We start from the raw sequence: 24998 nt of genomic DNA, 5'->3' as shown, positions 1-24998 counted from the left end.
TTAAATACACCCCCCCCCCTTTTTTTTTTTTTAAGATATTTTAACCTCTTACAACATTTTGCAGATTATTTCTTAACCTTTCACCATTAGTTTTTATTAATGACAGCATCACAGGACCATCATTGCATTAACTTGATTTAAAATCCTAATCCCACAATGTGTCAAGCACTTAGCATCTAATAGGAGGCATTTAGCACCTCACAGAATCAGGCTGTAAAGAGAATTTTATTAGAGAGTCTTTAACCCACATCTATGGCCAAACTTATACCCCCAGAAGACACAATTTGGCACCAAGTAGAGAAAGGAGAATGAAGTGGAAAGTACTGAAAATTACTGGGGGGAACAAGGGAGGGCAAAGGCACCACACATACCCACCAGGCAATTTCTACTTCTTCCTTCCTTCTTCTGCTGACCTGGTTTAAAGCAGGAAGGTGTTTTACAGCCCTCTAATAGCCCAGGTCCCTTGCTAGAACACCACTAATGGAGCCTTTTCCCCAGCCCATTATCACTCAGTGCCACCCCCATATCACCCAGTGGGAGCAAGCGAGGGGCAGAGCCCCAGATGTTTCTAACACCTTTATCATATGCCTAAGATGAAGCAAATTTGAAACATTCCCAGACAGGGAAACTGCTCTTCTCTGTGCAATCATCTCACTCCACCTTGTAGCACTGGAGCAAAAAAGGAGAAAGCAGTTGCTCACCTGCTCCTGTGATCCCCTTATCTTCAGGGAACGACCCAGGTCAAGGTCCTTGAAAGCCTGTGCTGTAGGTAGCATCTACAGGGCCATGCCTGAGGTTACGTATCCGTAGCTGCACTGATACTAAAGCCCAGTCTAGTTCTCGAGTTTATGGGAAGCTGTTATGGTATCTCCTGGATACCTTCAACCTACTTGTGGCAAAGAAACCTTAATAAAGTAAAAGCTTCGTTATAGCTTTTCAAATCACTTGGGTAAATCACAGCATTCTGGTATCAAACATGTTGGGAAACTGCAAAAACTGAACAGCTGCCATCGTTCAAGTACGTTTGGAAAACCCAGTTAGATTGTTAGGGTTAAGCAACAAGAATATTGATGAGCAATCTGAAGTTTAAAGGGATTGTTCATTAGAGTTGATTTCAAGTCAGATCTGAGTTTGTTTATTCTAAAAAGAAAATATTTAGTGAATAAATATTCTGAAAGATGGTAGTGGGAAAAAAACTGTTTGGTTTAGCTCAGAAACCCTAAGAAAACAAAGCAATAAATGCCAAGACAGGACCAGTGGGAAGGAAGAAATTAATTCTCACCTGTAAAACCACTTTCAGATGAATACTATGCCTAGCAATTCAGTATACATGACGAGGCTGCCATCCTCAGGGGATCAGGGAGCTACTGCAGCTGACTTCCAGAGAGAGGCTTTATGACTGGACCTCCAGAGATAATTTCATTACTCAAGAACTGGCTAAGAAGCGAAATATTAGGGTGCCTTATATCCCTTTTTATTTAATCTTCCTTCATTATGATTATTTTTAAACACTACACCAAAAAAGAGATTTGCAGGCTCATTGAATTCTTCTAGTCGCACCGCTGTACAGAACCAAGTTCTCTAGCACATTTAAGAACAAGAACTTTCTTTAGCATATTGTCTGACAACTGCACACAACCAGAAATCAGATCAATGGGAAGAAATGGGAACTGCCTAACTTCTAAAGGAATACTACAGAATTATTTCTAATAATTGTAATAGAGACAGCCTTTATGCCACTTTTGGTGTAGGAGAAGGAAATCAGACACCATGAACTTGCTTTAAAAGTTCTGTCATTGCTAATCCAGAAGCATGGAAGTTGGTGAAAATTAACACAGAAGGATAGGAAAACCTTAAATAAGCTGACATTAAAAAGATGCACTCACACATATAGCAGTAGACCTGCTGTTCAGGAGTAGCAGCTTTCCACTTCCTCAATTCCAGACGATACCATTTGTAAGAGAAATGGTTAGTGAAATCAGGGAGAAAAAAAAGTTTCATTTCACCACTAGATTGCTGCCAAATGCCCATCAAGCTAATGAGTTTAATTAAAGACAGTCCTTGGTCAAATGACTTTGAAACTTAGTTGAGACTGCAAGTCTATGGGACAGATTAATATAAACTAGTGGCTTTCCCACCAACTGTTGTGATAATCGTGAATATCAACAGCTTCAGAACTTACCTACTAACACACCAAAACCCCAACCACCACCAAAACAAAACAGACCTGACTTAAATCTGGTGGCCTACCAGCCAGCAGAAACCAGCTAACTTATGTATGAAATGATCTGCCATTTACTGTGGACAAAGTATTTACTCACCACCTAGACTTCCAAAGATAGGTATTGTTGAGCTACCAGGAGTAATCACCAACTGGGATTTTTGTTTCTCCCAGGGCAGCAACTGCTGTGTGGCAATAAGCACAGAACATGCTAGTGATCGAGCAGCCAGTAGCCAGGGTTCACAATGACATTCAGAGTCACCCTCTACAAACTGCCAGCAGCACAAAGCCTGCCGTATGCACTGGCTGTCTCCTTTCGAGCACCAGCTTCTTTTTCAGAAGTTTATGAAGTGCCTGATGCAAAGGCTCCTGCTGCGTTCCACCCAGACTCCATCCTTTGGTAGCTGAAGGTTTCTCCCCTTCTTCAGCACTGCAAAACTCAGACTATCATAGCACCGATGACAATTATTAGACAGTTTTTTCAAATGTGAGACATAAATAAATAGCTTGGAGATATTCTAAAACAATAATAAGGCAAAGTGATTATAGTAGGACTTAAACAAGGAATTTAAAAGATTTAATTGGAACAAGTCCTCAACATACTTCAATTATTTGATAGGAAGAATATAGTTGGCTTTTTTTTCAAAGCCTTCCAAAGTAATTTTTTTTTAAAAGTAGTGACAGATGTTAAGTCTGGTTTCACGTTTGTCTGTCTTGGTTACCTACATTAGAAATCAAGCAAAATACATCAGTGGACTATTTGGACAAAATTGTTCCATGTTTCCCATTAGGGAGCTTAAACTTGCCTTTATAATTAGCGCGACCAATTTAAAAATTGCTAACATGAATAATACTCGTAATAGTGAGGAAATCCTATGTCATTTAGAAAACAATGTGTTCCCCGACTTGTAATAACATCAAGCATCAGTTACAACAGCATCTAGTAAAATGTTCTTGGCAAGACTGACAAGTATAGCACTATTAGATCCAGAGTCCCTCTGTTCCCTGAAAGCTAACGAAGTTGTGAACAGAGCATCAAGTGCGTGTGTATCAGTATTCGTGTGCTACACAGCACAGAAAAGGATGCTGATGTCACCTGCTTCTTGCCTCCACAGCTGGAGTGGGCTGGAACATAAAAGTACACTAGACATCACTCACACGCTTCTCTGGAATGCCCCACAGGCACCGTACACGTCCAGCCAGCACACTGTTTTGGGGAAAACCACAACTGGACACTCCCTCCCTCCCTCCTCCAGTGAGGGCCCTACAGACAGAATAGGAGAAAACTTACTGAGCCACTCACTATCAGATATTTTGAAAGAGAACGGTTTGCATAAACACCAAGGAACAATAGGCTGAACTGCAGCTTAGCTCAGGGCACAAACTAGCTCTTTGTGAAGAAACCTTTTAAAAAAGTTTGATTTATAAGGTTTTAAATGCCCTCATTTCTTAAAAATCCTAAGGGATACGGCCCCTCAATATCTTTGCAGAATCAGACTGCAGTTTAGAGAAGTATGGCCTTATGAACAATAGCCTCTGATTTGTTACAGTATTTATGACCCAATTTTAATTCTTACCCGCAGTCTTCAACATGAATAAGAATTCAACACTAATTACTGTTGCCAAAGCACGTCCCTGAACTAGTACAGCAGAGGCATGCATACAGCCAGGTAAAACACGCTGAACAAACTTATCCCGTGTAAGAAATATACCAGCTCTCTCTCTCCCCACTAAAACAGACATCTTTGTGTTTTATTTTCATACTGTCTCCTAAGATCTAACCACTCCATGCTTTGTACTCCATGTTTTCTTTTCGAGCTTGCAAAAATTCCCTATTTAGCATAAAATTGTGAATGTACCTGATGAGCTGTTTAGCCTCCTCCTCCTCCTCCAAACCATTAATAAAGATATTCAATCTAGCTGAGCCCGATACTTACCCTACAAGCACTGTTCCTGCCCTGCAGCTCAAGTTACTGCCACATCTACTATTTTTGCTTAAGGTCCTTCAGCAAGTTTCCAGTCCATGCAATATTTAAGCCAATAAAGATTTTTTCCAAGTTTTATGTGGAATTTCTTCCAAACGGCTTGCTGAAGTATTCACTGCACACAGTTATTCCTCTATCTGTAAAATACTGTAACTTGATTTTTAAAAGGGAAGAGCGTGCTTTTTGATTTACGCAGACAAGCAGTTTATTGGTCACAACTCTTGTTTTCAAGATTACTAGAGACGTACTTCCCAGTACTAGAATCAATATTTTATAGGTGAATGGATATGGATTAACATCGAGAACCCTTATTGTTAACATACCTCTACGAGCCAACTTCTTTGCAGCAGATACTCTGGCGAGTAGATACAAAGGGCCAGGCTGCAGAAGTCTAGACTTCCCACTATGCAGTGTATCCTGTTCAAGAGCTGGTGGCAGCTACAGCTGAACTACTTTCAGCACCTAAGCTAGTCAGATATTTAATTCATTCCACAGCCAAGCAGTAGTTCGTTCTTTTACTGTAAGACACTGGGACTGCCATTTATTTTTCATATCCGTTACTATCAACAACCTCTCAAATTCCACTTGATAATTTCATAAATTTGGTAGGTAATCACTATGTTTAAAAATAAAACATGTCTTTTCACTATTACTGTGTAACACTGGATTCCCTCCCACAGCTGCAGAACCACTCCACCACCCTTTGAAGACATCCTGGAACAAACAAGATGTTCATCTGGCCCCTCGTGGTACAAGAGGGAGGTTGTGGAGTCTCCTTTTCTGGAGATATTCAAGGCCCCTCTGGACACCTACCTGGGCAGCCTGCTCCAGGGAACCTGCTTTGGCAGTGGAGTTGGACCCGATGATCTGTTGAGGTCCCTTCCAACCCCTACAATTCTGGGATTCTGTGAAAGCCTGCAAGAACAGCCATTAACACATACTGTCCCAGTTTTAAAGGCAGATGGCTGAACTATAGCAAGGTCAAGTGGCTTAAGGCCCCACAGTAAATTCGGAGCACAAATCAGATACTCCAGCTTCGAAAATAAGCATGACAGACGCAAAACCATCATCCATTTACCTCCGCTGCTCCTTAAAAAGTCTTGAAAATATGAGAGGCGTGAACGTGAAAAATTCAAAGCCAGTGTCCTTCCAGAGAAGACATTTCTGCCTGTGCTCCTGCATCAGACTACCAACTTCAGCGTTACAATTCTACTTTCACATTGTAGTTGAGACTCAACTTTTTCAATAAAGGTGGAAGTGACTATAAGCCCCAGGCAGACTTCACCTTTTTGTGTTAAAATTCAAAGACATGTGCCAACTTGTATTGACTTAAGAGTCAAATATATATGATTTGGAGGCCTAAATGCGGTGCTACGCTTACAGAAATACAGCCTTCATGCCACTAGCACTGCACATTCGCCATTCCAACAGGATCTTAAAAACGGTAGCAGATATGGTCCACATTTCTGATTTCATTGCTATTGAATCTGTGGCACAAAATTCATTCATGTCACTGGCACCGCTGCATGAATGGTAAAAGAAAAGCTCACAGTATAGGAATTCTGAGCATACCATACTGCAAGAGATGTGTCCAAGAGCTACTTGCCCTCTTACCTCTTCCACTGTCCCCCTTCTTCTTTAGGCAGAGGACAAAAAGAATTATCAGCAATTTGTAGGCAAACCCAGGATTCACACTTGGATAACAACATGGATCAAGGCATGTAAAAGCTTAACTAAACAAGTTAAATACGACTAAGAAATTGATCCTTGTATGATGCTATCCAAGCTATAATTCAAAGAGACTGAAGGTCAGAAGGCTTATTTCTTTAAAACCACTAAAATGTACAGGAACAGAAGTCCTCTTTTGTTCAACAGCTTTCCATTCAATAAAAATTCCCCATTTGTCTTTCTTTCCCTAGACTTCTTCCCTCTTGCTAATCAGTGCCAGCTGCCAATTAGGACTGACAATAGAAGAAAGTCTTTTTATGATCTTCAGTCATCACTACATAAAACACCATACTGTACTGCATTCTGCACTCTGTTCCTTCTTTCTCTCCAAAAGAAAACTTAAAGCAAGTTTACTGCTGTTTTAATCTTTTTCTTGTTCTCAGGCCAAAAACAAAATTCTTTCCAATTCTCCCATTCTGGGCTCAGACTGTGAATACTGAGCATGTACACTGGCCTTGTTGGCTGCAGCTTCAGCTATGTTGTTGCTGCCACCACTGTTCCTGCTCTCTACCATCTCATAAAATATTGATTTCTGCAGTATGTACCTGGAGAAAAAAAACATATCTTCCCTTAGACACAGCGGCTTGGCAATAACGTAACTGATCAGCCTGTCAGCCTGATGTGCAAGACTAGCATCCAAAAATGAGCTGAAAAGACAAAGTGAAGAAAGTGGAAGGGTATATGAGGAAAAAGGGAATGCAAACTGTGGTATATCAGAGGGGAACCAGAAAGAAGCGGTTTGTTACACCTTTAAAAGTCCTTATTACAGTGGTATATTAGAATCATAGAATCATCTAGGTTGGAAAAGACCTTCAAGATCACCAAGTCGAACCATCATCTGATCTACCAAGTCCAACCACTAAACCATGTCCCTTAGTGCCACATCCACACTTCTCTTAAATACCTCCAGGGGTGGGGACTCCACCACTTCCCTGGCAGTCCTTCCCAACGCTTGACCACCCTCTCCATGAAGAAATTCTCCCTCATATCCAACCTAACCTGCCCCCAGTACAACTTGAGACCATTTCTCACATCCTATCACTTGTCACCCGACAAACAGAGCTACATTCTGTAACAGCATTTCTACAGGTTAGCCAGTGATGGTATATAGGATTCCATCACACATCTGCCCAGACATATTTGGCACACACACTGGAACACTTCAGTGGTTACAAATGCAACCAAAGCAATCAGCAATCAGCCACAAATGGGATGAGTAAGTAGTCAAGTGCTTGTATAAAGAGGCTGTACAACATAAACATCAGCACAAGGTTAGAGGACCCATCCCAGAATCCCACAAAAGAAGTGCCCTTGTTCTTTAAGCACAAAACCACACACAAAGCTTGATGAGAGGAGGAAAGGAAAACAGTATCATATATTAATCTAACCAATTTGAAACAGCATAAAAACTTAGCAAAACAAATCTCCCAGGTAAGCTGAAGGACCATCCTTTTCCCCCTTGCATTCTGTACTCTCAAAGCTCCCTGCTGTGACTCACATAAATTATATTTTTCAGCAAAGCTCTCCAGGCCCTCTGCAATTCTCTCCACATTAAGAGAGCCCAGGAAAACCCACATTGCTGCAGAGCACATGCTGAATTAGCAGATCTGCCTCCATCACACCCTGGGATCCCCAGGGCCAAGAGGAAATGCCCAACCGCTTCCCTGCTTTCACATACCACCTTCATCCGTCCTTTGTGCATCAGGGTACGGAAAACGCTGCCATGCTTTGCACCCTTGAAAATATGCCTCTTCCAAGCTGGCAACCACTGAAAGAGCAAGAAGTCTCACCCCTTGCAGTGCATGGGGAACCTTACAGCCTCTCCTTTAAAGGATTGGTCATGTCAAGACAAAGCACTGGCTTCGCCCCGAGAGATGTCTGTGAAAGCCAGAGCTCCTGGAATGCTGCTTCTCCTTCCAGCACACCCAGGAGCCTGCCTTTGATAACACGCATCAGCCAGTGCACAAAAATACACACTAAAACAGAGCTCCAAGTCAGTGGAGCTTTTTATATACTGTAATAGATCCCAACTGTATCAAAACATTAATATTGAGCTCTCAGGACAAAGGATACGGTGTTGGGTCCAGGATACATGTTTTTAAAAGGTCCCTAAATGCTTATACATATAATAAACCAGAAAAGCTCTAAAGAATCTGTTGCCATCTGTTCTCTGGACTCAAACATTTATATGATCCCATCCCTCCCCCGCATGAAATCCTATTTGGAGACAAAATAAGGAAATGAAACCAGCAAAATTAATGCTAAGGCTGCGTCCTTTAGTCAACCCTTTTCCTGGGTGTTCTAAGGATCTCCAAAACGTTGAAATAAGTAGTAGGGTACAAGTTACACTGTGGGCAAAGTTTTAACTTTAGCTCTCTATTTCCCTTACTTTTGTCATTAAGGCAGACTCAATCTCTTTTGAACATGGTTACTTTCCAATTTCACGTTCTTTTGTTTATTACACATAATTAGAAGAATACATCATACTTCTGTCTTCAACTGAAGATTTGGAGATGGTGGTTGAGTGGTAGAAGGGAATGGTAGGGTGCTAGGTTTCCCTTTAAATTGCTCCCCAGGTCTTCACACAGCTGAGATGGGCAGGGACCCTTCTAACCACACTACAGGTAAGGTACTGGGCACGTTTTGTCTACACCATGTAAAAGATTAGTCTTTTGGATGAGCAAAACAAATCAAAGATACCAATGATTACACACAGCGTGTTTATAAAAGGTGAGTAATTACTTAAGCAGGTCTTTGCTTTTCTATTTTAAATTGAAATCAGGCACAGTGCTGATTTGAGGAGAGCTACAACTGCCATGTTACGCTAAAGGGGCCCCTGACCACTGACAGAGGTTGACAGAAGTGTCCTCTGCCCCTGTTGCCCACTCTGGTTACATGTAGGCTATCAGCTCTGACAGAAGCAGCTTACACTTCCCAATCCCATGAGGAAATCCTGTTAGGTAAGTCCTTTAACAACCCAGAGAAACACGTAGTAAGTGACAGTAGGCACTGGTGCCCACAGAGCATACGCAGCCCTCAGTGAAGGCCAGGCCGCCCCCAGCGTAAGACAGGAACTGAGCACTCCTTTCCTGTCAGGGAATGGCTCACCAGAAACCACAACACTAAATAGTCACTTGCTTCCTCAAAACAACTGGTTTAACACTAAGAATAGTGCAGATGAAGGCAGAGAGGTGATTTGGGTTTTCAACACGTGCAGTTTCTCCCAGCCCCTGACAAGCTCACGACACTCGCTGCCATGGTGGCACACGGGGGAGCAGTTTCTGGATCCACCAGCCCACTGGGAGGGACATGCCCTGCTCCCACAGTGTCCCAGCCCAAAAACTCATGTCCTGCTGATCTTCAACTTAGACACAGCATTTAAATTTTACTTTTTTTTTTTAACTGAAGTAGTCACAGGAAGAAAAAGAGCTCCACAGGTTCTTGACTACGCCTTGCCCATACTCATATATACATGTCATGTTCACAAGAACCCGAGAATCACGTGGAGTCAGCTGTTTCAAAAATAGCCTTGCAGTATTTCCTCTCTAAACATGAAGGTACTTGAGATTTTCAGCTAACAACTGAAGTTCAAAATCTGAGTAACAGTCACTTTGTCACAAGGAGAAGAAAAAAACCCAAGTTTCTGTGAACTGCCAACGAGGAACTGAATTTTTCACAAAACCAGCACGTAGTTTTCAGAAGAGCTATTCAGTTGTCTGAAATTAATTTACCATACCTGTGACCTATCATAATGCAAAAGAAAAAGAAAAAAAAGAGAGAACTCCTTAGTGGCAGTAGGAGACAAAGGAAGCAAGTCACCACGTAGCACTCCAAGTCTGTCTTTAGAAGCGGACACAGCCAAAATGGATAAATGGGATTGTAGCTGATGGTATGCTGTAGGGCAGTCTCCCAGAACACCTCTGTTGCTGTGAACAAGCAAAAAGTGGGCCACAGAGACATTTTTTGATCACTCATTCAACTGCCCAGACCAAACTAACAAATCTCCTGGATATCATAGAATAGCTCAGGTTGGAAGGGACCTTTGAAACCACCCAGTTCCAACCCCCTGCCATGGGCAGGGATGCCACCCACTAGATCAGGTTGCTCAGGGCCTCATCCAACCCAGCCTTGTACACCTCCAGGGATGGGGCATCCACAGCTTCTCTGGGCAGCCTGTGCCAGGGCCTCACCACCCTCTGAGTGGAGAATTTCCTCCTAACGTCTAACCTAAATCTCCCCTCTTTTAGTTGAAAATCATTCCCCCTTGTCTTGTCACTATCTGACTAAGCAAGAAGTTGCTCTCCGTCTTTTTATAAGCCCACTTTAAGTATTGAAAAGCTGGAATAAGGTCACCCCAGAGCCTTCTCTTCTTAAGGCTGAATAGCCCCAGCTCTCTCAGCCTTTTTTCATAGGAGAATATGCTATGAACTCCTAAGCATAGCAATTAAAATAAAAACATTCATTAGATTCTTACACTTGGGCAGAATAAAACTCAGTTCTATTTTGCCATTAAAAAACTACCCTAACAAAATATCCCTGAACAGCTTGTATTTCCAGCCCACACACATTGGTTATCAAAAGAAACAGCACGTGAGAAAAAGGGGGAAAGCTTGCATGCATTTCTCCTCAGACTGCTAAAACCAGTTGTATGAAAAAACAAAATTAGCCACCCAGCATCTGCACGTTGGCAGAAGAACCAGGAGCTAAAAGCAATGGAGTCAGATACCTCAAATGGAACTGCTTACAAGCACTACCTGATTTTTTTCCTTATGAGATGCAACTTCTTAATCAATGGTAATGCAACCGCAAACAACAAACATAACAGAGCATCTTGAGTAACAATAACAAGAAGAAATTAAGCAGCTGGAGAAATGTGTATTTTTGCTTTTTGCTATGGAGGTAGTCCCCTGCTCCGTGGGTTTAAATTAGCCGAGTTCTGGCTCCCACCACACCAACCAATATTCAGCAGTCTACGAAGACCTGATCTGAACGGCAGGCAATCCAACAATGCAGCTGCTTTCTATTTCTGAAAACTGAACAGCCAAATCTCACCTCAAAACAAGCCCACATCAACTCTGATGACTTCATGAACTGAACAGAACAGGTTGCTACTTTTGTCACTATTTAGGATACCTGCTGGGGGATGGGATGGAAGAGAACAATACACAAAAGCCCTACAAGTATCCCTCAGCGCCTAGACATGCACTTATCTCATCTTTGGACACTGACCTCTGTCATCACAGTTCAGCCTTGGACACCCTCATATCATTAAAGCAGCAGAGTTATTCCATCTCCTGGATGAAATCGCTGACCCACAGTTCTTGCAAGACCCATCACACAACTCCAGTTGGATTTGCATGATCTGTTCACATAACCAAGCACTGGGGAACATACAAGTAACTCACTTGCAGGACGAGAAGTACTGGAGTAGAAAGTTTGGAAAACCTGGCCCTGACTCTGATGCTGTATATACTACATGCAAAAATAAGCCCCCGCCTTTCAAGTAGAAACAGTTCAAGCTTAACTCTTCATCAGATAAAAGACTACAGCTAAGTGGGAGACAATGGGGAAGAAGTGAATTACAGTGAGAGGTTTTACACACAAACCAGAGCAACCTTACACTGAACAGCAAGAAAGTTTTTAACCTTCCATCCTGCACAGAGGCTGTCAAATCCTGCTTCTCAGCTCAGGATGATCAGTTCCCAACCTCCAAATGCTTAGCACGTGCTTCTGAAGAACAAGATGCTCTTTTGCAGAAAGCTGATAGTCGTTTGAGTCCTCAAAGAGATGCCTTCACCCCACATGCATCTGGTCATTAGTATTAGGGTCTCAGAATTAAGACAAACACTTACTTGTCACAGGCTTTTTCTGTTAGTTTTTTGGTTTTTTGTTTGTTTGTGCTTTTTTTTGTTTGTGGTTTTTTTTGTTGTTGTTGTTGTTCCTTACTAGGGCCCAGACACAGCAGCTTTTTCAAGATCACACGTTGGCAAATAACTGCGAGTAACCCCCTCCACAGGTTTAGAAGCTCTGATCAAAGAGCTGCTAGTAGGAACTTGAGATTCTGTGTGTTGTATACAAAAGGTATACGCAGGACATAAATAAATCAATAATAGAAATGCACAAAGACAGCATATTTTATAAAGTCAGACTTCACAGAAGACCTGTGAGATGGAGCAATTTAAAGTCTAAATGTGTGCCATGACATAAAGAACAGTAAGACAAGGGGGATGTGAAGAAGCAAGACTAAAGACAACCATTTTCAGTGCCTATCACCATCATCCACTCTAGATATTACAGAAGAAACAAGTTAACAAGAGCAGAAGAGAACTAAAGGCAACACAGACACCAAGAGGAATAAAAGCAGTTTCCCCAGAATAGAGTGGAGCTACCTAAGCCTGAGATTTCAGAGAAAACACAAGGAAAGCCTAGAGGTGAACATCGACTCCAGCAAGCCACCACCTCGTTTTTACCATTTTAACCCTGCTGGTGTTGCTCACAACAGTGACTTCTCTTAAGCTGAATGGTAGCAGAAGTATAACAGAAAATAAGTTCTTCTGAAGCTTTTGATAATATCGTTTTAAGTGCAGGAATTATTATTCCCATTTCTTAGTCTGCCTTTTCTTGAAAGCATTCATGAGAATTACTGGCAAGAAAAAGGATTTTTCTTTGTTGAAGGATGACTTGAGCATTGCTGTGCATAAGCAGCGGAACATGACTTCCAGAGGACTGTTAGCAGATATCAGACCCCCACAGACAGGAGAACCTTGTCTGCCAAAGACGATTTCTACTGTCCTTGAGCAACTGTAAAAAAGAAAACTGTCTGAATCCCCCAAAAGCTTGTCACACCACCCACTAACGGTGGTAGAGATTTAGCAAGATACCCAGATGGGCAGCCTCAATTGCCCTTCAGAATATGGTGGGTTTTACTCACACAGCTAAAGAAAAGTTAAGGCTACAGATCTTGCCACATTTCAGGCACATACGAAGTGTGCCAAAAAAAATCAGCCCTCTGTGACCAGTGCTTCTCCACCTTTCTGCTCACATGAACAAATGCAAAGAGCCTACTTCCCATTGTAGCCAACTGAATCAAATCAGATTTAGTACATTTGCCTCAAGCGTTGTTTTATTCTTATTACCATGACTGCAGAGATAAGAACAGCAGGGAAGTGAGTTTAAGCCCAGTCCTACCAAGTGCAAGGGCAGATTTTTCCAAGTTAGCTAGCATGCATTCACCTAAGCACCTACTGAATTGTCAGCTTACACCAACACCAAGTCCTTTTGGAAACTTCATACAGAGCTGTTTCACCACTTCAGCGTCCCACATATTCCTGTAGCGCACTAAAGCGCAGATTTAGCATCAAGTTAATTCCCTGCAGTTCTAAGAAACTTGCAAAACAGACTGTTCCTCCCTCTGTAATTTCTTATCTGATACTTTCAGTAACGGAAAATACAGTATTTAAGCTCGTCCCAAGGGATAGAGCACAAGAGTTTGCACGATCCTATTGAGTGATATCACTGATGTTTTGAGTGTCTGGTTTCTAAATGCAATGCAGCACCACCGTTTCTTTAGATGTTCTTGTCTTCTGCATTTGTTAATATTAAATTTAGAAATTTAAATTTAGAAATTTAAATTTAGAAATCATAAAGAACTATTTAAATAAAAGCAATGACTATCCTCTCCTCCTAGTAAAGGTTTTGAGAGCTTGCTTAATGATTCAGAAAAGGAAATTTAGAATGTCAAGCAATGACCTGGATGGGGAGAGTTACCTATTGGCTTATAATGTTCTAAACCATTTGAAGAATACAGAAAAGCAAATCTCTTTAAGTGCAGTTGACATTTGGTGAGCGAGGAATTAAAGACCTTTTCTATGCAGGCAGATGCCTTCACAAAGCAGTTGCAAGGCTGCAGAATGTCACCAGCCCCTTGGCCTCCATCCAGCCTGGTGGGCCTGAAGGGAATTCCCCAAGAGGAAATATTCTGTCACTCCCTGGCAGGCAACATACTGCTCCAGGAACTCAGGGATGGGGTACTTTGTATAGCAAACAAGAAAGGGGGAAGAAACAAGATGACTATTTCAAGAGTCTAATGATATTTGAACACGAAAAATTCTGCATTATTAAGGTCTAATAGAGCAGAGTGTCTGATGCAAACTTAGGTCTAGGGGAAAAGCTTCATTTGAGACAAGATCATTACCTACAATTAACCTACATACTTCATCAAATAAACTGTTCTTACCAGATACAGAAAGTATGTAGACAAAGAATGCTGTCATAGACCATGTAGTATTACATATACAGTATAAGCCACCTTGAATGAACTCTGGCATTTTGCTGACGGAAGTTAACATCAAGGTTAATCTACAACTGCACTGGCAAACTGGAGAGACTTGCATCACTATGCACCATCTCTCAACTGTAAAAAGAAAGAAAAATAAATCTTCAGCAACCTTTAGCATTCACATTGACACCCTCACAACAGCTTTGAGTAGGAAGCGAAGAGAGCAGGAATTTCAGTGAGAAGCAATTGTTCGAGCTGGAATTCAGCCAGAAAACGGGGGTTAACACACTAACACTTAATATACCGGTACTATGAATTGCCCATGAAACAGAAGGTTTTCCAAACCACAGATTTATCTTTCCTCTAAAATAGAATATGTTCCAGCAGTACAGTGTTTTCTCATGTGCAGTATCTAAGGAATGTTTATTTTCCAACTTGGGAAGTGTAGCACTAAGCATAGCATTGCTGGTTTCTCCTATTCAGAACTTCAAAAGACCAGTAGCAATTTGGTCACAGTACTGTAGTATGGTGAAGAAACTGATATCATCTGGAAACACTTGTGAGAGTTATCAAAGCATTGTTCAAAACAGACATTTTGCTTGCACTTTATGAAATGCATCAAGTGAAATACTAAGATTTTGGTCACCTACATACCAGACTCACAATGCAAAAAGATGACAAATGAATTGTAAAGGTAACAGGTAAGGTAAACAGTACTTGGAGAAGAAATTGTTAGTTTCTATCAAAATGTAATTTTTTCAAAAATAAAAATAAAATCACCAAAAAAACCTATCACTTTACAAACAAAAAGTTGCTTTTAGCTGAATTCATGCTTTTTCTCCAACTTTTTCCAAACTATGCTAGTAAGTGAATCGGCTAGCAAGAATGGTTACAGAAATAGGAAGTTCAGATGAACGCAGAAGAAGGTTGTAGGAACAAATGTTCCATTTATAACTGTAACTATGGGCCAGAGAAGTCAGTCAAATGGTCATCCAGTATAAAAAACAAATTCTGAAATGAGTACTCGAGCTGAACCATAACATACAGTTCCAAAAACAATACAAATATACTCAGTTAACAATATTTTTCACAAATAGCATCAAAAAAATAAACCACAAGCATTTTACTAAATTGTGAATACCACTGGAAACTGGAGTAGTGGCTCAACTTACAGATTACTTTTAATTATTTTCTCAACTCGAAAATCAAGAAATAGAAAAAAGCATTCTTAACATAGTCATGGTCATAATAATGGGACGAAGTCAAGCAAAGGAAATGTTTGGCCATATAGCAGGGACCATTTAAGTTCAGGATGTCAAGCAATTGAATAGTTACCTAAAGGAAGGAGCAAAACCTGCTTCACCTGAGTCATTCAAAAACCAAATGATACAGGTCAAGACAGTATTTTTTTGGTGTAAGTATAAATATAAATCTTAGGAAAGTATATAAGTAATTCACAGATGTTTCTGACCTGATAAATGTATTTCCTTAAAAGAGAACTATACTGAATCTGAGATGGTAACCTTGGTTTGCAGTGCTTGCTATATCTGAAAGATAAAGCAACATTTTGGAACAACATTAATATATTCAGGAATAGAAACTTTACTCTGAGTTCTCATTTGACTAGATGGGTGACTGGAATTAACAGTAATTTTTTTCCCCATTCAAACACGTACCTAGTGTTTAAAGGAGTTAAGCTGTGTGACACTGAGACTCTGGAACAGTCATAGCTCAGGAATCCTCAGGAAGCTGATGAACAAGAAATAACTGAAGCCAAACCATTTTGCCAAAACGCACTCTGTCTCTCAAAGGACAAGATAATTACCAAAATTCAGGAGCAAGACCAGCCTTCTCCTGAAGCCTGGCCATACTGGCTTTTCAACACAGATTTGGTGGCATTTTGCAAATTCACTTAGCTCTCACAAAGCAGCCAGTTAGTTTTTAAAAAAGTAAAAAAGTTTTTTAAAAAAAGAAAAGTAATAAGAAAGTCCCAAGATTGCTTTAGACATACCTGCATACATACTGGACAGTTTAGGCAATCATTTCTAATTATCTGTGAGTGTTGGTTATTCACGAGTGCAGAGCACCACGTCATGCTGCAACCCCAAACCTTCCTCCCGCTTCAATTATCTACAAACATTAAAGCTGCCAGAATGGTTCTTCCCTCATGGCTTTCGAAGTCATGCGATGAATACTGTGCTGTCATGAGTTGTCAGAAATAGAACAAGAGAGGGAGCATTGATAATTCAGTAGGTGAGAGATGAGGGAAAACATCAGATGTATATACAGGAAAATGTAACATATATAATTTTCTTTGGGACCAATTAATGTTAGAACTAGTTTGCATATTTCTAATCAGAATCGTGTTGTAATTTTCTGTCACAAGAATGGGGCTCTTTTCTAATGAAAGTCAACAAGACGCCTTTTTGATTTAATAAATAAACACATTCCAAATTACAGCACAGAATAATCACTTTGTCAAGTACTAACACCAGCAACAATGAGACTTAAAGGCATAAATATTTAAGAAGTACTCCAGATGTTCATTTTGTGAGCTATATTATTGATGGCTCCTCAGAAAGAGGATGGAAGACCAGAAGCATGCAACCTATGGCCTTACAACTCCGATGCTGAGACAACTTTTCTCTCGTCTCCTCATCTGTCTTCTCATTACCTAGCTGACAGAGTGACACTAACAATTAGCAACAGGTACTCTTCACATTCTGCCTTTTTTTTTTTTCCTTCCCTCACCATCTGCTTTCTGTTCGTTAAATCCCCCTCCCTTTCAACACCCTAGCAGACATGCTCTAACCAAAGGCTACGTTCATTTTAGAACATTTACTGTCTGTTCTCTGAGCAATGTTATTGGGCTCATGCCTTCTCCCCACCCCAAGCACCCCCTGTGCATACTTCTATTTGAAATAGCAATAGAAGTGGGAAAACAGGCTTGGGTTTTGTTGCTGGGGAGGGCTGTGGGTTTAAAGAACGTGCATTTGCTCACCTTGTTTACTTCTCTCCTCGGTTTCTAATCACTATTACTACAGCTCCACTGCTACTCAAGGTACCAAACCCAACACCTTGTGCCACTACCACCTGACGAGGTTAGTTGGTGAGGCTGGGCAAGAGCCCTGCAGTCAACGGTCAGATACCGGGCAAGAGCTGCACCACCTATCACACCTAAAAGCTAGCGAGGTCCTGGGGGCGTAGTAACCACAGAAGGGCTACTGCCCCTGTGGAAACAGCAGGTAGTCCACAGAAATCACTGTTGCTGGATTTCCTCAACGTCTCTTCAAGCTGCAGCGCCACTTGATGATCTCTGCAGAACAGGACAGCTGTTACAAGCTGGGCAGGAAAACTGATAGACAGCGATCAAGACATTTTTCTTTCTGTTCCTGTTGAGGTTAGCTATTTCATCAAGAGCCAAAACCTAAACCCAAGATAAAACATCAGGAGAAATCAATTGCTCAAAGCAAACATTGTGATTTATTTTACTAACTGAGCCATGGCTCTCCGTTTACAAATCCACAAGTTCTGACCAGTAGCTCTGAAAACTCGGACACGGGATGGGATTTTTTGGTTTCTGCTGCCATTCACACCCAAACCCTCTCCTAATGAGGGCATCAACTCACTGTTCCCTCAGCTGAAAAAGGCTGCAGCGTCTACACACAAAAGCTGAGTTTAACTTTATTTCCCTGCAGATATATATTTGTAAAAGAGTAATACGCTGCTTAAACGACAGCCCAGCACCATTACTTCATGCAGTACTGCAGAAATAGCCAGTAATACAAGCAAAAGAATAATACAAGAGCACAAGAAGCAAAAGAATAATACGGTAATCCAAGAGAACACCCTGAGGCAGCCCAGTGATGGATGTGGTCCCAGCCTGATGCCACCCATCTCGCTGGAGATCCTTGCTTCACTGTACGTATGCCTATTAGAGAAATTGAAGGAAGGACTCCACTTTTGCTGTCCAACAATTTATCCTTAAGTACTTCAAACGCTTGGAACGATTCAGTCTTTAAAAAGCCATAGATTTGCATCTTCCTGCAGCAAGCCTTGTTAATATGGCATTAAGCCCATAGAAAGGCAGAGTTATTGCTGCCTGCAAAGAACCTCTATTCAACAACATTTTTTTTTCCTGAAGTTTTCCTGAAACATCACATATTTCAATTACAAGTATTCCAACTCAAGACAGATTCTTCACCAAGGAATTAAATACGCTGCAGTCACATGCAGGTTACATGCTTCTTTTTGCTGCTTTTATATTCGAAGCCAAACAGTGATCTGCAGTAAAGCCCAGCTTTCTTTAAGAGGAGCAAACACCAGATAAATGATGAAGCTCCATTTTGTTACCCCCAAAAAATCTCATATCCACCTCGAACATTTTGCTGCTTGCACACAATAATTAACAACAGAAATTTAATGGAAACATTTGAAATCCACAGACCAACGATCAACAGCCCAGATCTCATAAATGAGGTCTGGAAGCCAACTCCCATCCAGGCAACTTTTACTTCCACTGAACAGCAAATTTTGCTCACTCTGGACTGGTTGCACACCCAGTCAGTGTAAGGGAAGATAATCAGACCTGTCAGTTTCTGGAAAAACTTTAAAAATCAAGCCTTTTTCTTAAGGAATTGTTTGGTTTGATTTTGCAAGCTTCCCCAGTCTCCCAAGGGTTGTTTTTTTCCTCCACTGTGCCAGTGGGCTGTTAGTGACTATGTAACAGTGGAAGACTTAACCCCATCAGAAGATACCATCTCCCCCTCTGAACGCAAAATGGGGCCAGGCTTACTACAGTTTCATTTTAAGAGATTACCCCTGAGAATCAAGTTCAACTACAGTTTATGCCTAAAGCCCAGCAAATGAGCGTGCAGTATATCTTAAGTATATTAAAAAAAATCCTTGAATGCCAAATGCAGCTGAAACACCCCAGAGGGGATGAAAACCTTATAGCAAATTTATGAAATATTAAGTCTCACGAATCTATGCTATGTTGAGAATAGCAACACAACTCCTCCTAGAGTGGTTAAACGTCATACCACTAAGTTTAAAGACCCAGATCCCCCTCCCAATTAACATTTTTGTTTGAAAACTAACTCCGTTTAATTTGAAATTTCCTATTGCTGTGCCAATTACATTTTAAAACTTTTTTCCTGTGCAGTTTAAACGCACTGTCTTATTTGACACACAAAGTACTATTAAAAACAGCCCAGCGTAGAAAAAAAATGTTTTTCTTTCTTCAATATCAAGCACCTGGCAAGTAAATGGAAGGTTCCTGCAAAGACTTAAAGGCTAATAAAGGCATTCCTCTTTCTCCCTGGGGATTCAAAACGCAGTTATTTTTATTCCTCTTTTTAAGCCTATGAAATTACATCATATTTTCCCTTTGATTTACACTTCACGTTATTTTCTGCACTGTTCCTCAATTTTCTAATTCACTAATAATTAAAACTGCTGTTGGCTTGACCATGACATAGCAGAAGAGAAAATACCTGGTATTACATTTCTGTTTACAAAATAGGACCATTCATTATCTTCAGAAAATTACATACATATTATGAACTATAAATCTAAACATTTGCAATTTATGATATGCTTCAACTACACAGATCTTTGACCAACCTCACCAAATCTTCGAGAAAAACTGCCTCAGGAGGATCTCTACCAGGGCGTAGTGGCAGAGGATGAAAAGAAGAGCTTTGTATTTGCTCAGTGTTTGTCGACTTTCCTCCACAGACAACAGCATTAGCCTACAACACGGGGTCAATTTACTTCCTCAGCACTTCATGCTCTTTAAGCCGAAGGAAAGTGAGCACAAAGAAAAGAATGCAGACCTACAGAAAGCAGCTCTGTACATGAGGCATACCTCCGTGGAGAGGTAGTGTGAAACAACAAGCACATGGTGGCTTCAGAGTATTCTCCTTGGACAGTCAAGAACTTTAGAAAAGCACTTTTACCAATACATATTTACTCAGAAATTTGAATGTGTGAATCCAAGAAAAATGGAGTACTTTGAAAGAAGAGCTTTGAAACCAATGCATGTCAGTGACAAGGATGGACTGCAAAACATTCAGCCAACAAGAAAGACAAATGTATTTAATGTTGATCTTCAATTGCAGTAACAGTTGGGCCTGTTGTGTTCAAGCTGCTGGCAACAATACTTCTACTGCTGCTTTGTTAGCCTTTTTTGCTGGTAGGGTGCAGCGCTGGCTCATTGACAACTTGTTATCCTCACAAGTATCCCAACATCCTTCCTGACAAAGCTGTTCTTTATCTAGCCTGGCAGCCAGCAGCATTCACTGGTCCACAGGACTTTTCCTGTCCACTTTCATTACTCTGCACGTCCCTTTGCTGATCTTGACAAGACTCCTCTCTGCTCAGCTCCCCACGCTGCCAAGGTCCCTCAGAAAGGCAGCAAGACCCCCTCTCTAACAGCCGCTCCTGCCAGTGTCATACTGTCAGCAGACCTGCTGAGGGTGCACTCCATCTGTCAGGTCATCAGCGAAGATGCTGGCTGAGCTGCACAGGCCCCAGCACTGTGCTCGGGCATAGACCCGTCTCAGAACGCCAGCACTTGGTTAAAAAACTGGTCAGAGACGGAAAAGGTCAATGGGTTTGCATCTAGTCCATGCATCTACCTCAGGTGCACGGACCGCAATTGCTTTTGCCGTGTAATGTCTTTGTACACTATTATGTACATGCTTAAATAAGACTGCACAACAGTAGTCTAGGATCTCCAATACAGTCATTCCCTCACAAAGCGGGTCTTGCTTCTAGGACCTGCTAGAAAATAATTCCTGTCCACCTAAACTGACAAACCCTTCCAGGGCACAGTTCTCCCTGTACACCAGGGATACACACTGATGTGCACACAGACATGCACGTGTGCACGCATACACACACATATACACCATTCCCAATGCTACATAATCTTCCTTCAAAGCTAAAAATAACGCAGCCTTCCTGCTACACAGAAAGTAAGGTAGGTCAACTTTTACTTTTCACTTGCTTTGGGCTTATTTCCTTTCTTCTGTAGCAGTCAGGACATGGGACCACTTCTGTATACAGTTAAAACCATAAATAGTCAAATTCTGCTGTGAGCAAATAGTAGTCTAACATTTAAAACTGGGCAAATTGTACTGTTACATACATTCCTGTGTTGCGTACACAACTGACAAATAAAGGTAACTTAACTTCATCCACAAGTCATCAAAAACTTCCCCAAAGCTAAAACGAATGACAGTCACAAAGTTTGTTGCTTACAAGTGACCCCATACGTATCACTGCTTATCACCATTGTCTGCTACAGTCAGGAAACTAGGCACAGTTTTACCATTTTATAGAAGTGATCACATTTGGTTAGGACCAACTAAGGCAGAGAGACTGAGTTACTAGATGACCCTTAATTTTAGGGAAAGGCTTGCTGCTTCTTCCACTAGGAGCAGGAAAGAAGCTACTAGCCAAGTTGCTTTCCAGCATACTCTTCAGACTGGTCTCAAGAGCTAGCAGAGTTCTGCCACCAGGAGGGAACACGCAGCTGACTGAATGCTCATCCTGAAGGTGTGCAACACTGCTGCACTGCAGAACATCCTGTAGAAGGCCAGGAAGAACTGAAATCTTAAACTTTGTTAGCCTGTCAGTCAGCCTTATGAATACTTTCACAGACCTGGCTGTGGTGTAGAAGCAATACTTCTCTACAGTCTTCCTTTTTGCCTCTTCCAACACAGCCCCAGCTCCTCAGCAGTCTCACAGCAGAGAAATCGATTATATTATCAAGTGGCTCACCACTACAACTTACTTCCTCTTAAACAGTACAATATTTCCCCCACTTTTGTATTTCCTGAGAGCACTAAATGTGAAAGGAAAGTTAACATACTAGATAAAGTCTCCCAAAACTTCATGCTCGTTTTGTTACCAGAAAAAAAAATAATATAGAATTTCTTACCTGCAACAAATGACGGCTTTACAGGAGAGTGCCAAGTCCAGAAAGCTCTGCCTGATTTCGAATGAAAGGGCATACTTCAGTGTATGGCCATCGATAATCAAAGCAATGTCATTTTCCTTGCCCAGCGACTCCCCCAGACTGGTACAATGCTGAGTCAAAGAAGCCCTTGTTGCCTGAAGAATCAAACAGAAATAAATCATGTTTCTTCTTAATATAACAACTGTATCTAAAATGGTACAAGGCATTCCCAGACTATGCAAGGCTGCATAGTACACATGCACCAAACCAGCACTGACACGATTTAGCATTTCAACAGGACCTCATGCAAGGACTCTAGGTTGGGTCACACATCAATAAAAGCTGCATCAGCTTGGTGAGAAACGTATGGCTTGTTCCAGTGGCACCTCTGCTACCTGCTCCTGAACAACACGTGCCCTCAGTAGTGGTGGTATGTCTTCTTACACTTCAGAGCAGTTAAAACCTAATGCCCTTCTTGCCTTCCAGCTCCATCTGAAGTACTATTACTTGTTCAAACCATCTTCCCTACCCCAAAGAGGTTTTCACTGACAGCTGCTGCTGGGAAAATTCAAGTGTTCATGATACACCACGACCCCAAATACTTCAACCTTCCCACCGCCATGAAGTTCATGTTTAAAGCAGTCAGTTCTAGTCCTGTGCAGGGTAGAACAACTATCAGCTCCAGCTGAGTTAGCCACAGCTAGATGGTTCGAGAAGTTTCTCATGATCTTAAGTGTATACACACTTTTTGAAAGAGGTCTAGATTCATGGAACATGGGATAGCAGAATATGAAAAGCAAAGACTTCAGTAGCCAGCAACTCATATACTGCTTTTTAAGTGATAAATTATCACTACCTGCTGGACTACATTATTTTCCCATTTTTCATTTTGTTAAAAAAAAAAAGGCTTATGCAAATGTAACACCTTTGTTTTAGCAAATCCTCACGCAGCTTCTCACCTGCTTTCTCCACTCAAACCAACCAAAAATAGAAGATGCACTCATGGTCATCTCAAAACTATGCAGCTTTACTCTGTGCTAAACCAAGTTTTACATATCCTTCTACTTACTGATATTTAAAGGTACTCGATTTACGATCTTTCAGTTGTGGTCTAAAGGAAATATATATATATACACACATATATATTTGCTTTATAGAAGAAGAAAAGCCACTAGAATAGAGTTATAACTGTCAGAAATGAAAATGTGTTATGTATCATTGCAATCCACTCATTGTTTTTATAGATGCAGACTTCTCCAGAGGATTATAAAGCCACAAACTGTTGTCAAGTGCTATATTTCATATTTGCATCTCCAGTTTAATAAAAAGATGTTATAAAAATAAAAATAAAAATAAAAATAAAAATAAAAATAAAAATAAAAATAAAAATAAAAATAAAAATAAAAATAAAAATAAAAATAAAAATAAAAATAAAAATAAAAATAAAAATAAAAATAAAAATAAAAATAAAAATAATGTAGCTAAGCTAGTTCCTCTGGACTACACATCTGCTGGTCCTGAAGAACACAGATTACTTGAGCTAAGGCCAGCACTCATGTGGAATCTGGATTTTTCCCTCTATGTTCAACTCACAAAAGAAGTTGGTAGCTTTTCAAGTGGCTGAACAAACCAAAGATGTACACAAACCTGCATACAGGAGCCCCCCAAACAAGGATGGCAGAAGTAGTATTTAAAGTTACATTTCTATCATGTCACATCCATCAGAGTCAAAAGTTTCAGTTCCATATTCCACTATTGAAATAGTAGGAAACAAGTTTATGCTCCTAAAATACTTTCATTGGTGATTTCTCCAACATCTATATATGAAGGAGCAAAAAAAAAAAAAAAAAAAGCACAAAGAAAAAGTTTCCTTGTACTACACGTTCTTAATTCCTTGATTTAAGCTTTCACATGCTGTTGCTGTGCACTATAAAAGAACAGAAAAGTCGTTCAGCTTCTGTGAATACAGTGATGAAAAACTATGCATATAATTCTGTTCCTCCCATTGTAGAAGGTTAGATGACTATTTTACGTAAGGGGTGCCAGGTACAGAAACGTCAATATAGCATGCGTGGAAGACATGCTTGGTATCTACCAGGATTTTCTACAGTATCTGCACATCCTATAGTTCATAGCGAGAAATACAGTTGGACAATATAGACCTTGAGTTGTCCAAAACGTCCCATAGAAACCCTTCCTACATGGATTTCATCTTCCAGCTGAGAAGCATTCTCCCATGTATAGCGTATCCATAAACACACCTGTTCCCCCACACTTTCCCAGCCTGCAGAAGATGAACTGTCTGCATTACACCCCACATTCCATAGACATGCAGAAGCATCTTGCATCTCAGATTGTTCCATGTTATCCACTACAGTGCAATGCTGCTCGTCTGCAGTTGGTGCAAGACCAACACAGCGACATGTTTCAACTCATACTGAACTCCTGAGAAAGCTCCTTTCAACTATTTGGCTAATTAAAACTGCCACAGTATTGTAAACTCCCACAAAAGCAGTCTCTTAACATACAGATGTGACATTTTAGGACTGGACAAATGCTTTTGAAGAGTACCCAGTAAAGAAATGCTGCAGGTTAACCTTGGCTAAGGGCCGGATTCCCCCCCAGCTGCTTAGGCCAACCTGCAGTTTCACCACAGTTAACAGCAGGATCACCCCAAACTACGTGGGACTCTAATCACCCCCACTAACGTTTTAATGAAATAACCAGCAATAAAAGTGTTCCTTTCCCATCGATTTCAGTCTTTTTGAGAAGATTTATGCTACGGGGGGATTATGTAAATGATCTTTAAATGCATGTGTT

General features: G+C 40.9%; 1 protein-coding gene across 8 annotated transcripts in view; it reads right to left on the bottom strand.

Annotated features, from left to right (window-relative positions):
• The window catches only part of LOC308188390 (phospholipid-transporting ATPase IB-like), a 302947-nt gene that overhangs the window by 176134 nt on the left and 101815 nt on the right, over window positions 1–24998 (bottom strand). For all 8 annotated transcript variants that reach the window (XM_080577315.1, XM_080577312.1, XM_080577316.1 and 5 more), the window contains one exon: window positions 22161–22333. In XM_080577315.1, coding sequence (XP_080433441.1) covers window positions 22161–22333 — 173 coding nt within the window. The remainder of the gene's footprint in view (window positions 1–22160; window positions 22334–24998) is intronic.

This window comes from Anser brachyrhynchus, assembly GCF_964034855.1.
Source record: "Anser brachyrhynchus genome assembly, chromosome: 1".
Taxonomy (NCBI): Eukaryota; Metazoa; Chordata; class Aves; order Anseriformes; family Anatidae; genus Anser; species Anser brachyrhynchus.
The sequence above is the reverse complement of the archived record's forward strand: the minus strand, read 5'-3'. Positions and strand labels throughout refer to the sequence as shown.